Below are 10,880 nucleotides of genomic sequence, written 5' to 3'. Positions count from 1 at the left end.
AAAAAAAAATCAAGTGAATTAACTGTTTTTTCATAAAATACAAACATAAAATATAAACTTCACAGTTTAATCAAAGGTACATTTCAACTTAAAAAGCCAAGAGTAGTGGAAATCTTTTCCTGTACACAAAGAACATAATGCCACAATGATTTAAAATTTAAGTGTATGATTTCACATCAAGCTTCTAATCTTTAAAAATCTGCCTTAAAAGCAAAAGTTTAATATAAATTTTTATATAAAAGTTATAATACACCTGACTTCTTCATAGTGATACACCACAGAGTAGGCATCCAAAAGAATTAATTATTTTGAAACTGAAATAGTGATAAAGCAAAATTGTTCTATGGAACTAAAGAGTAAATTACTATGTCTCCAAAAAGATCATAAATCCAAGAAAAAACATTGGGAAATTCAGACTAATTTGTCTTCTAAATTTCTTCACATACCCCAGTATTATATACAGTTAATATTTATACTACCTCTTAAGAATTCAACAAGATTCACTGGAGCAATCCCCAAAGAGACCACTGCAGTCTAAACAGTACTAAACTGCCTTCAATAAATGTTAGAAAATAACAGACATGTGCAAACTAACGTGGCCATGCTGATAATGAAGATCATACCTGACTATTTCCACTCTGGTAGCACACTCGGACTGCTTTTCTTTCCACTGAGGCTCATCCCAGTCCAGTTCATAAAACACAACCACCAGGGCTGGTACTAGATTCAGATGCTTATTCATCCAGCCAGTCTTTAAGATTCCTTTAGGAATGTACCATTCATAAGAAGTTCTCTGCAAACATTGGAAAAAGCTGAAAAGTTATTTGATAGCAGCAACAGAAACCACCTGTTACTGAGTGCCAGGCACATGTGCATGTATCTCATTCAATATACTCACCACTTTTTTTAAGATGAAAAAATTCAGGCTTACAGAGATTAAATAAGAGCTAGAAAGTGTGGGAGGTAGAATCTCAATCCCAGAGTCACTATACTTCCCATTTAAAGAAGAATAATCAAAATCAAGAGGTTCTAATGATGTCAAGGTTTTCATATATACTGTTAAAAAGAAAAGTATCCAGCCCATTTCCAGGTAAATTCTACTTATATTCTTCATCATTTCAGTTTCTTTTCTTATGAAACTGCTCAAATAAAATATTATCTAAAATGCAGTATGGCTTCATTTGTTTCAAAGACAGCATTTCACCTTACTTGTGGATGAAGTTAAAAATAAAGAAAATTCTTAAAAGTATATCAGCAGTCACTTGAGGGTCAGACGCACTAAGTGCCACATAGTGGGAAGAGGATGTGGTAGCTTTGTGTATTAGTTCCAAAACACCCAGTTGAAATCTCAAATTACTTCTGAATCACCTGCACTGACTCCGATTACTCTCATATTGGTCCGATGTCTACCTCAAGTGATGGCAGACAAAGACGGTAAGGAAGCCTGTCATAAAATAACATGGGGATGCAGGAAAGAACCAGGAATTGGGAAATGAAAAGCATCCTGAATTGGAGAATTAAGGGAGGAAAAAAGGGGCTAGTTGTCCTGGACTGCCAGCCTCCCTTGACACAAACATCATATTAAAAAAAAGAATGTGTAAGGGCCAGGGCCAGGGCTGCTATTACTTGCACAATTTCAGACAGCTCACGATTTATTGGGCTGGGTATATGAAATGATGTCTCCGGTATGTGGTTCTCAAACACGTAAGCAAAATAATCAGCTGGTGACCAAATCCACAGGTCTTACACTCCTAGAGATTAACTGAGGAGGCCTGGCATCTACATTTTTAATAAACTCAGGTGGTGATGACATACTTGTCCAGAGACTACCAAGTTGGAAACACTGCTCTAGGGCAAAACAAAAAACTGGGGGGTGATGAGGGGGAAGGGGGAAAAGAAGTGGGGGGATTTATTTTGATTGATATGTCTCATCACCTAACTTTGAAACCAACTCCATAAAATTATGACAAAGAACAAATCAATCAATATACATGAATGGCTTAGAACAGTAAATTTCACAAAGTGAGTTCTATATGTGAGCTGCTTTTATTAATACTATCATCATTATAATAATTATTTTTCTAAGGTAAATTAGAGGATGTACTATGTTGTTCACCTTAAAAGTCAGGATTTTTCCCTAGTTCAAAATTTTCTTTAATTCACAGACTGAACCAGCTGAAAATGCATCTTATCTGCCTTGCTGAAATTTTCATCTGAATTACGTATGTGAAATTCCAGTGAAATCAAGCACTGGGAAAATGCTCCAGAAAAGTGAGGTAAAACTTACATAAAAGACAACCATACACCATTCCTATTATTTACTAAAATTTACTGATACAATGCAGTTGAAAGTGCACGTTCTATTTACCTTGCTAAAATTTTGCTTTTAAACACACATAAAAACTCACTGGAAAAATGGTCAAGAATCATCAGTAAAAAACTTATAAAGACAACGATATGTCATTCCCAGTTTAGAATTTACTTTAATTCATTGAAATGAAGCTGAGTGAAAGTGAGTCTTTGATCGACCTTGTTAAAATTTTGATTTTAAATGAACATATGAAAACTCATTGAAAACCAGCATTAAAGAAATGATCAAGGAACATCATTTCAAATCTGTAGTAAAAAAACAATGATACATAATTCCAAGTTGACAATTTAGTTTAAGTCTCCAAAAAGTCAGTTTTGAACTTAATACCTTTCCTGATTCCACAATAAATAAACTATTTTAGTTTATCTGTAATTCCCCAAGGACAGGGAGCATGTCTTATTTAAATTCAAATCACCAGGTAAAGATATAACCAAGAAAGAAAACTACAGGCCGATATCCTTGATGAATATAGATGCAAAAATCCTCAATAAAATATTAGCAAACAGAATACAACAACACATATGTAAGATCATTCACCATATAATAATTATTTATACTAAACGTTTAAAAAATCTCTCACATTTTTTCACACTTATATAATAATTATTTATACTAAACGTTTAAAAAATCTCTCACATTTTTTCACACTTAAGTATTTTATTTTTTTGGTGGCTATTGTAAATGGGCAGGCTTTCTTGATTTCTCTTTCTGCTTGTTCACTATTGGTGAAAAGAAATGCTACTGATTTTTGTGTGTTGATTTTGTATCCTGCTACTGTGCTGAACTCATTTATCACCTCTAAGAGTTTTTTTGTAGATGATTTGGGCTGTTCGATATATAGGATCATGTCATCTGCAAACAGGGACAGTTTGACTTCATCTTTTCCAATCTGGATGCCCTTTATTTCCTTCTCTTCTCTGATTCCTCTGGATAATACTTCCAATAAGTATTTTATTTTTTTGGTGGCTATTGTAAATGGGCAGGCTTTCTTGATTTCTCTTTCTGCTTGTTCACTATTGGTGAAAAGAAATGCTACTGATTTTTGTGTGTTGATTTTGTATCCTGCTACTGTGCTGAACTCATTTATCACCTCTAAGAGTTTTTTTGTAGATGATTTGGGCTGTTCGATATATAGGATCATGTCATCTGCAAACAGGGACAGTTTGACTTCATCTTTTCCAATCTGGATGCCCTTTATTTCCTTCTCTTCTCTGATTCCTCTGGATAATACTTCCAATAAGTATTTTATTTTTTTGGTGGCTATTGTAAATGGGCAGGCTTTCTTGATTTCTCTTTCTGCTTGTTCACTATTGGTGAAAAGAAATGCTACTGATTTTTGTGTGTTGATTTTGTATCCTGCTACTGTGCTGAACTCATTTATCACCTCTAAGAGTTTTTTTGTAGATGATTTGGGCTGTTCGATATATAGGATCATGTCATCTGCAAACAGGGACAGTTTGACTTCATCTTTTCCAATCTGGATGCCCTTTATTTCCTTCTCTTCTCTGATTCCTCTGGATAATACTTCCAATAAGTATTTTATTTTTTTGGTGGCTATTGTAAATGGGCAGGCTTTCTTGATTTCTCTTTCTGCTTGTTCACTATTGGTGAAAAGAAATGCTACTGATTTTTGTGTGTTGATTTTGTATCCTGCTACTGTGCTGAACTCATTTATCACCTCTAAGAGTTTTTTTGTAGATGATTTGGGCTGTTCGATATATAGGATCATGTCATCTGCAAACAGGGACAGTTTGACTTCATCTTTTCCAATCTGGATGCCCTTTATTTCCTTCTCTTCTCTGATTCCTCTGGATAATACTTCCAATGGGAGGTTTCGGTGATGGGACATAATAATCAACTACATTGTATATTGACAAAATAAAAATAAAAAAAATAAAATTCAAATCACCAGCTTGTTGCATGGTTCCAAGTACCTAAAACAAAGCAAATGCTCAAAAAATGTGTGTGAAATTGAGCCAAACTGTGAAGACCATGGATTCTATAATGATATTGCTAATGATGAATGGGGAGCATGAGACCTTCCTTTTAGAGATGACTCTGTTAAAACTATGGAGACTTAGGTATTTTTTTCTACAAATGAAAAAAGGAAAACGTAGGCTCACAAGATAGAAAGCTTTAGAAAGTAATTAATACTCTGGGATTTAAAAAAATAACTATTATTAAACATACACATAGTATGTTACAAGAAAATGCCTAAGGTTTTCTTCATGCACCACTATAACCACTGCCCTGCTAAACTCAGGGCTTTTCCAGCACAGACAATAGGAACAAAAAAGATATCACACATACACACACATAGGAAGAGAGAGAGAGAACATATGTAATCATAGTGTCATTACCTTGGGTCTACATTTGGGATACTCATGGTCACCTGGGAGCACCTTGAAAGAAATCGGTACCCGATCAGCTCTCCGATTGGCACAAAAAGCATCCCAGACAGCTCGATGGACAGCATTATAAACTACATCCAGGCCCGTAAGAGTAACAAAAGCCATAGGCCGACAACATAATTCCACAGGGAAGTCCCACTGTGTGGGGCTCATGTTTAAGGTGTCACAAAAAAATCTGAAACACAAACGTTAATACATTCATAATTAACTTAAAAAAAACCCATATCTATATCTAATATACAAATCTCCACCATTTAAAAACATTTTAAAAAGCAAAAGGCTTTGAGTGTCTGCAAACTGTCAAGCAAATATAAGAAAAGAGAGCAAAAGGGAAAATATTTTAATTCCTAAATTGGACCTATTAAAATATAATAATTATTTATACTAAACGTTTAAAAAATCTTTCACATTTTTTCACACTTGTAGTCAACTTTAAGACAAATCAGTATTTTCAGTAAATCTCAAAATGCACACAGAACTTTGGAATGAGCAGAACAAGAAAGAAGGCAGATCAAATTAAAATAGGTCTGCATAACCTATTTCAATTACAAATAATAAAGAAAAAATAATTATTGATTTACATATATAATAAAGTACAACTTCCTCTAATTTACCTATAATTGCTAATACATAATTTCTGAATGCCTAGGTATTATCAAATATGTAATTATCTAAATGATAGCTATGCTTCCTCATTTCCCACAATTAATATATAATGTACCATTTAAAGAAAAAGCTATAAGGGAAGAACTAATAACGAATGGAAACCCCTAGCAGGACACGTTTCTATTATGTCCTTTAGTTGAGGGTTTAGTCCATAATAAATTCAAGTACACACTGACTTCAGAAAAGTAATTATATTAAAATATGTTTATTCCAAACTTATCACTATAGTTTCAAAATAATTTCCAAAAAGATGTATCATGAGGTTTTTTAAAAGGTGATCTCCAACAGTATATTATACAGAATTCAAATATAATATTTGTGAAAAGTGAGGAGCACTTCGGCCAACACTTGATTCCCAAAACGTGGACTATTTTTATCTAAGTATTTAGGAAAGACTATTAGGCTTCTTATAGCACTGAAGTAACAATGGGTACTAAATAAATGATTTCAAAAGTGTCCCAGAAATGATACATATCTACAACGGATAGAAGTTTTAGAACTGTTTAAACGGACATTTTTAGAACAGGTTTAAGTTATGAATACAAAGGACATCATGTTTAGAGAAAGAAATACTCTAGTTCTAGCGAATTTGGGGGTAAAAATAAAAAGAAGGGGGCCAAAACACAAAATTGGTACATTTGCTTAATAGCAAAGAGTCTAGACTAGAGCTTTAAAAGCCTATTTCCCTTCATTAAGGGAAACCCCAGAGACTCAAAAGAAATAGCTGTGGTGTTTGAATATGGAGTGGAAATAAAGGGACCTATAAATGACTTATTAAGCTTTAAATCAGTGCCATCCAAGAGAAATATAATATGAGCCACGTAAATAATTTTAAATTTTCTAGCAGTCACGTTAAAAAGTAAAAAGAAACAGGTGGAATTTGTTTTACTATTATATTTAACCCAGTATCTCCAAAATATTATCATATCAACATGAATATAAAAGTTACTAGTGAGATATTTTATCTTTTTTATACTAAGTCTTCAAAAGCTGGTGTGTATTTTACACTCACAGCACATCTTAATTCGGACTAGCCTATTTCAAATGCTCAATGGCCCAGCCTGGGGAGGAGGAATTTCCAGATCTCCTAAAAGATACCAATGAAGCAACCAAAGAAACTATGACATGGGAGGAGGTGCAGCTACAGTAAGTGGACATTCTGGGTGGGTGGTCACGTAGGGCACAGGAAGTAATCTGGAAGCCGGAGTGCAAGATACAAAGGTGACCCAGTCAAAGCACGTAAAAAAATAATGTGGTTACTATCTTTAAATTAACTGGAGGTTCTGGGTGTAGGACACAACGCTAGTAAGAATAGGATTCAGAGATGTCCAAATACAAAACTCTCAAGAGGAACGACAGTTTGGAGCCAAAATGGTGAAAAAAAAAAAAAAAGCTGATGTTGAGATAGTGATGCAACAACCCAACTTCGGAAAAGATGCCTTCCCCATAGCCGCAGTACTGCCCTGGGTGCTCCAGGGAGGAAAGGCAGACGAAGAACCCTGCAGCCCTAAAGGCAAACTAAATCTTCCTCCTCCCTCCACCACACGCCTCAAACCTGGGACGCGCTAGAAATAGGTGCGTCTTTTCTTTGAGTCTGTAGGAGAGGTGCCAGGATTGCACACGCCTTAGGGAGACGCAGGCCCCCCAACCAGCACTGCTAGGAGCTAGCTCCCTTCCTCGGCTGTCTCGCCTGGCCCCTCAGGTCTCCAGGCCCGGACTCACCCAGGCCCTACGCCCCGGACCCGCTGCAGCTGTGGCCAGTCACCGCCAGCCGGGAGAGGACGAGGAGAGGCAGACAGGGGTGTCACCATACACCAGGGCCAGCCCCTACAGCCACAACCCCACAGCCGGCCCCAGCAGGCGAGACTTCCCTATTCCCACCTCCACAAGCACAGGAAGCACTTTCTGGGCCTGAGTGACAGCGCTCTACACCAATCGCTGTCCAAGAACTTTACGCTGCTTCTCAACACGTAAGGAGGGCTCTCCATTTCCTAGAAGAGAAAGAGATGGGGGCGGAGAGAGGAAGGAGCCAATAGGAGAAGCGAAAGGGAAGAGGGCGGGGCCTCTTTGGATACCTCCCCCAGCCTCTTCCCAGGCGCCAGGGCGGCCCACTTGCTGGGGCGTCGGGCTCCCAGCCTGCAGCCCACCTCCCGCGGCCTGGAGCGGCGGAGGACTGGGTGCGCACGCGACTCGCGTCTGTGGATGCGAAGGGTGCACTCCCGCAGCCAGGCGCGGAAGGGGGACACCCTAGTTTCGGGGCCACAGCCCTCGCTTTCTTTCTCTTGGTTGTCGCGAACGCTGTCCGCCCCCCAACCAGCACTGCTAGGAGCTAGCTCCCTTCCTCGGCTGTCTCGCCTGGCCCCTCAGGTCTCCAGGCCCGGACTCACCCAGGCCCTACGCCCCGGACCCGCTGCAGCTGTGGCCAGTCACCGCCAGCCGGGAGAGGACGAGGAGAGGCAGACAGGGGTGTCACCATACACCAGGGCCAGCCCCTACAGCCACAACCCCACAGCCGGCCCCAGCAGGCGAGACTTCCCTATTCCCACCTCCACAAGCACAGGAAGCACTTTCTGGGCCTGAGTGACAGCGCTCTACACCAATCGCTGTCCAAGAACTTTACGCTGCTTCTCAACACGTAAGGAGGGCTCTCCATTTCCTAGAAGAGAAAGAGATGGGGGCGGAGAGAGGAAGGAGCCAATAGGAGAAGCGAAAGGGAAGAGGGCGGGGCCTCTGCGGATACCTCCCCCAGCCTCTTCCCAGGCGCCAGGGCGGCCCACTTGCTGGGGCGTCGGGCTCCCAGCCTGCAGCCCACCTCCCGCGGCCTGGAGCGGCGGAGGACTGGGTGCGCACGCGACTCGCGTCTGTGGATGCGAAGGGTGCACTCCCGCAGCCAGGCGCGGAAGGGGGACACCCTAGTTTCGGGGCCACAGCCCTCGCTTTCTTTCTCTTGGTTGTCGCGAACGCTGTCCGCCCGGGAGGTGTCCCGCGACCGGCGCGATGAGCGCCAACGAGGACCAGGAGGTGAGCCCGCCGGGCGGGACGCCCCTTTGCCCTGCGCGGAGCCCCAGCCCCGAGGTGGGGCTGCCGAGCAGCGGGAAGCCCTGCATTTGGTGCCTGGACGAGCCTCCCGGCACGTGCCCTTCGCCCCTACGGCCCTCCAAGCCTGGCCCGCGTGCCCCAAGTTTGACGGTGCCCTGCGAGGAGAGGCCAAGCATGCGGGAATGGGTAGAGGTCAGCCTCTGCCTCCCCTCTACTTGCATTTTTTTATTTTTGCGAACCCGAGGATGTCCCCACATTTCCTTAATAAGGATGAGTGTCCTTGGTGCACGACCCGGGTGCGCTCGGCTCTCCTTAAATCCCGTGTTGGTTAGCGCTTTGTGTACTGAGTTACGATGATTTGGAATCTGATCTCCTTAAAATTTTCAAATCTGCTGGCTGATAGAAAGAAAGTTAATTGACTTAGGTAAATTTCTGGTGGAGGAAAATGACATTAGTGTCTCCGGTTTCTGTCCATATTATTTGGTGAAATCGTTTGTCCATCTGTTAGTTGTCCAGTGGATACGAAATCTGTTTCCAGCATACATGCACCATTTGTATTGTGTGATTTATGCTCAGATACTCTGTTGTGAAATGCCATTTTGACATTGAATCACATGTTAGAGTTGGAGGGGATGCTACAGATCGTCTGTAGTGGAACCTTTTAACTTTGTAATGTGTGTAGATGAGGAAAAAGGTCTAGAAAGGCAAAGTGATTGCCTCAGGGCTGCACAGTGAGTATGTAGTAGAATCAGGACTAGAACCCAAGTCTCCTTGGGTAAGTAGGTAAGTAGTTCACTGTTCATTTAGAATATATTCCTTGAAAGCTAACACTTTTACATGATAGATGTAATAGAATCTCTGGGTTGGAAGTTACCATTAAAGGACTGAAAGTCCCACAGGCTACTTGGTATCTGAATCCCTTCTAAAATATTGTGGTCAGGTGAGTTTCTAAACAAAGGCATTAATATTTCTGTCTTCCTGCAAAGCACAGAGCATATAGTGAAATGTTTCTCAAAATGTGACCCATGGACCTTAGAACCATTTGGGTGAATGTTAGAAAAAACAGATGTCTGTACTCCACCCTAGACCTACCAAATCAAAAGTTCTGTGGTGAGACAAGAATCTCCATTTTAACCAGAAAGTTCCATTCTTCTTCCACGTCACTGATTTTCAGATCTTTGAAGCCCAGTTTATTGGACCAAGGTCTTCTTCTCAGACAAAATAGTTCCTTTTAGCTTTTCTTCATGTGTTCATTCTTCTTCGTTCCTTCACTCTCCTGGAATCTTGTGTCAGTGGACAGATTCTAAGTTTATGTCTCGTTTTAAAATTGTGGCGTCGCATTGTTTTCCACGGTTAGATTTACTGTCAACTAAAACTCCTTAAGTGCTTTATACAATGCAGTTTGTCTTTCATCCTCTACTTGTATATTTAGGTACCTAAGAGTAGAGTGCTACTTACCCTGTTAAATTTCATCATTAGCTTGTTTTTCTAAGGACTTTTTGGATTCATATTCTGCCACCACCCAGATGATGATTCAGTATCCCATCAAATTATCATTCACAGATTTAATAAACCTGATTTCTATTTTTGTTTCTGCTTAAGTCATTAATTAAAATATGGGAAAGGATTAAGAACGGAAGGAGTAGCACTAAGTTTGTTGCTTCCAATGTAATCTTCTTAGTTATTCTTGAATCTAGTTTGAATTCCTAATTTTTTTTTCTTTAAAGATACCAGAAGGAACCTATAGATCCTTGCTATAATCTAGATAGACTGTGTTTTGTGCTTTTCCTTAATGTATCAATCAAGTTACCCTTTCTAAGTAAGAAGGGTTATTTAGATATATCTTGTTTTTCATGTGCTCGTAAGGTTTAAGGAACTACTCCTTACTCTCCAAGGTCCTCATCCACTATTTCTTTAGTAATCTATTCTAAACTTTTGTCCATGTAGCTCATCGTCTCTAGTTTGTAGAATTCATGATACACATTTTTTTTTTTTTTTTTTTTTTTGGCGGCTGGCTGGTACAGGTTTCCTTGACCTTGGTATCACAATATCACACTTGAACTACCTGAGCTAACCGGCCGGCCCGAATATGCATCGTTTTGAAAACTAAAACATGTGCCCAAGTGCAGTGTTTCTTGCTTCTCTTATCAGATATTCACCAGTGATCACTAACAGTGATCCAGACTTATCACTTGTAAGACTGCAATGTTCTAAGAAATAATTCCAGGCCCGGATTGCTAGTTACATTTTCTCTTGCAGTTCTGTCTCCTATCTTTGGTAGATCTTTGTCAACCTTTTTCTTAAACTTCTTTTTATTGCCCTTAGGTGTGTGTGTGTGTGTGTGTGTGTGTGTTTTTAAAGCTTTGTTTCATTCTGTGGGAAGGATTACAAAT

The 10,880-nt window shown here is 39.9% G+C and overlaps 2 protein-coding genes across 2 annotated transcripts in view; one reads left to right on the top strand and one right to left on the bottom strand.

The window, feature by feature from the left end:
* TRAPPC11 (trafficking protein particle complex 11) overlaps positions 1-7,264 on the bottom strand; it is a 52,530-nt gene extending 45,266 nt beyond the window's left edge. Inside the window, exons 1-3 of the mRNA XM_008574674.1 lie at positions 7,171-7,264; positions 4,732-4,957; positions 624-793 (exon numbers count right to left, since the gene is read on the bottom strand). Of these exons, the coding sequence (XP_008572896.1) occupies positions 624-793; positions 4,732-4,957; positions 7,171-7,259 (485 nt within the window). The 5' untranslated portion in view covers positions 7,260-7,264. The remainder of the gene's footprint in view (positions 1-623; positions 794-4,731; positions 4,958-7,170) is intronic.
* Positions 7,265-8,445: 1,181 nt separating this feature from the next.
* The window catches only part of RWDD4 (RWD domain containing 4), a 20,113-nt gene continuing 17,678 nt past the window's right edge, over positions 8,446-10,880 (top strand). The window contains exon 1 of the mRNA XM_008574673.1: positions 8,446-8,673. Within this exon, the coding sequence (XP_008572895.1) occupies positions 8,446-8,673 (228 nt within the window). The remainder of the gene's footprint in view (positions 8,674-10,880) is intronic.

Source organism: Galeopterus variegatus, unplaced genomic scaffold, assembly GCF_000696425.1.
Source record: "Galeopterus variegatus unplaced genomic scaffold, G_variegatus-3.0.2 Scaffold1086, whole genome shotgun sequence".
Classification (NCBI taxonomy): domain Eukaryota; kingdom Metazoa; phylum Chordata; class Mammalia; order Dermoptera; family Cynocephalidae; genus Galeopterus; species Galeopterus variegatus.
This window is presented reverse-complemented; position numbering and strand designations above follow the sequence as displayed.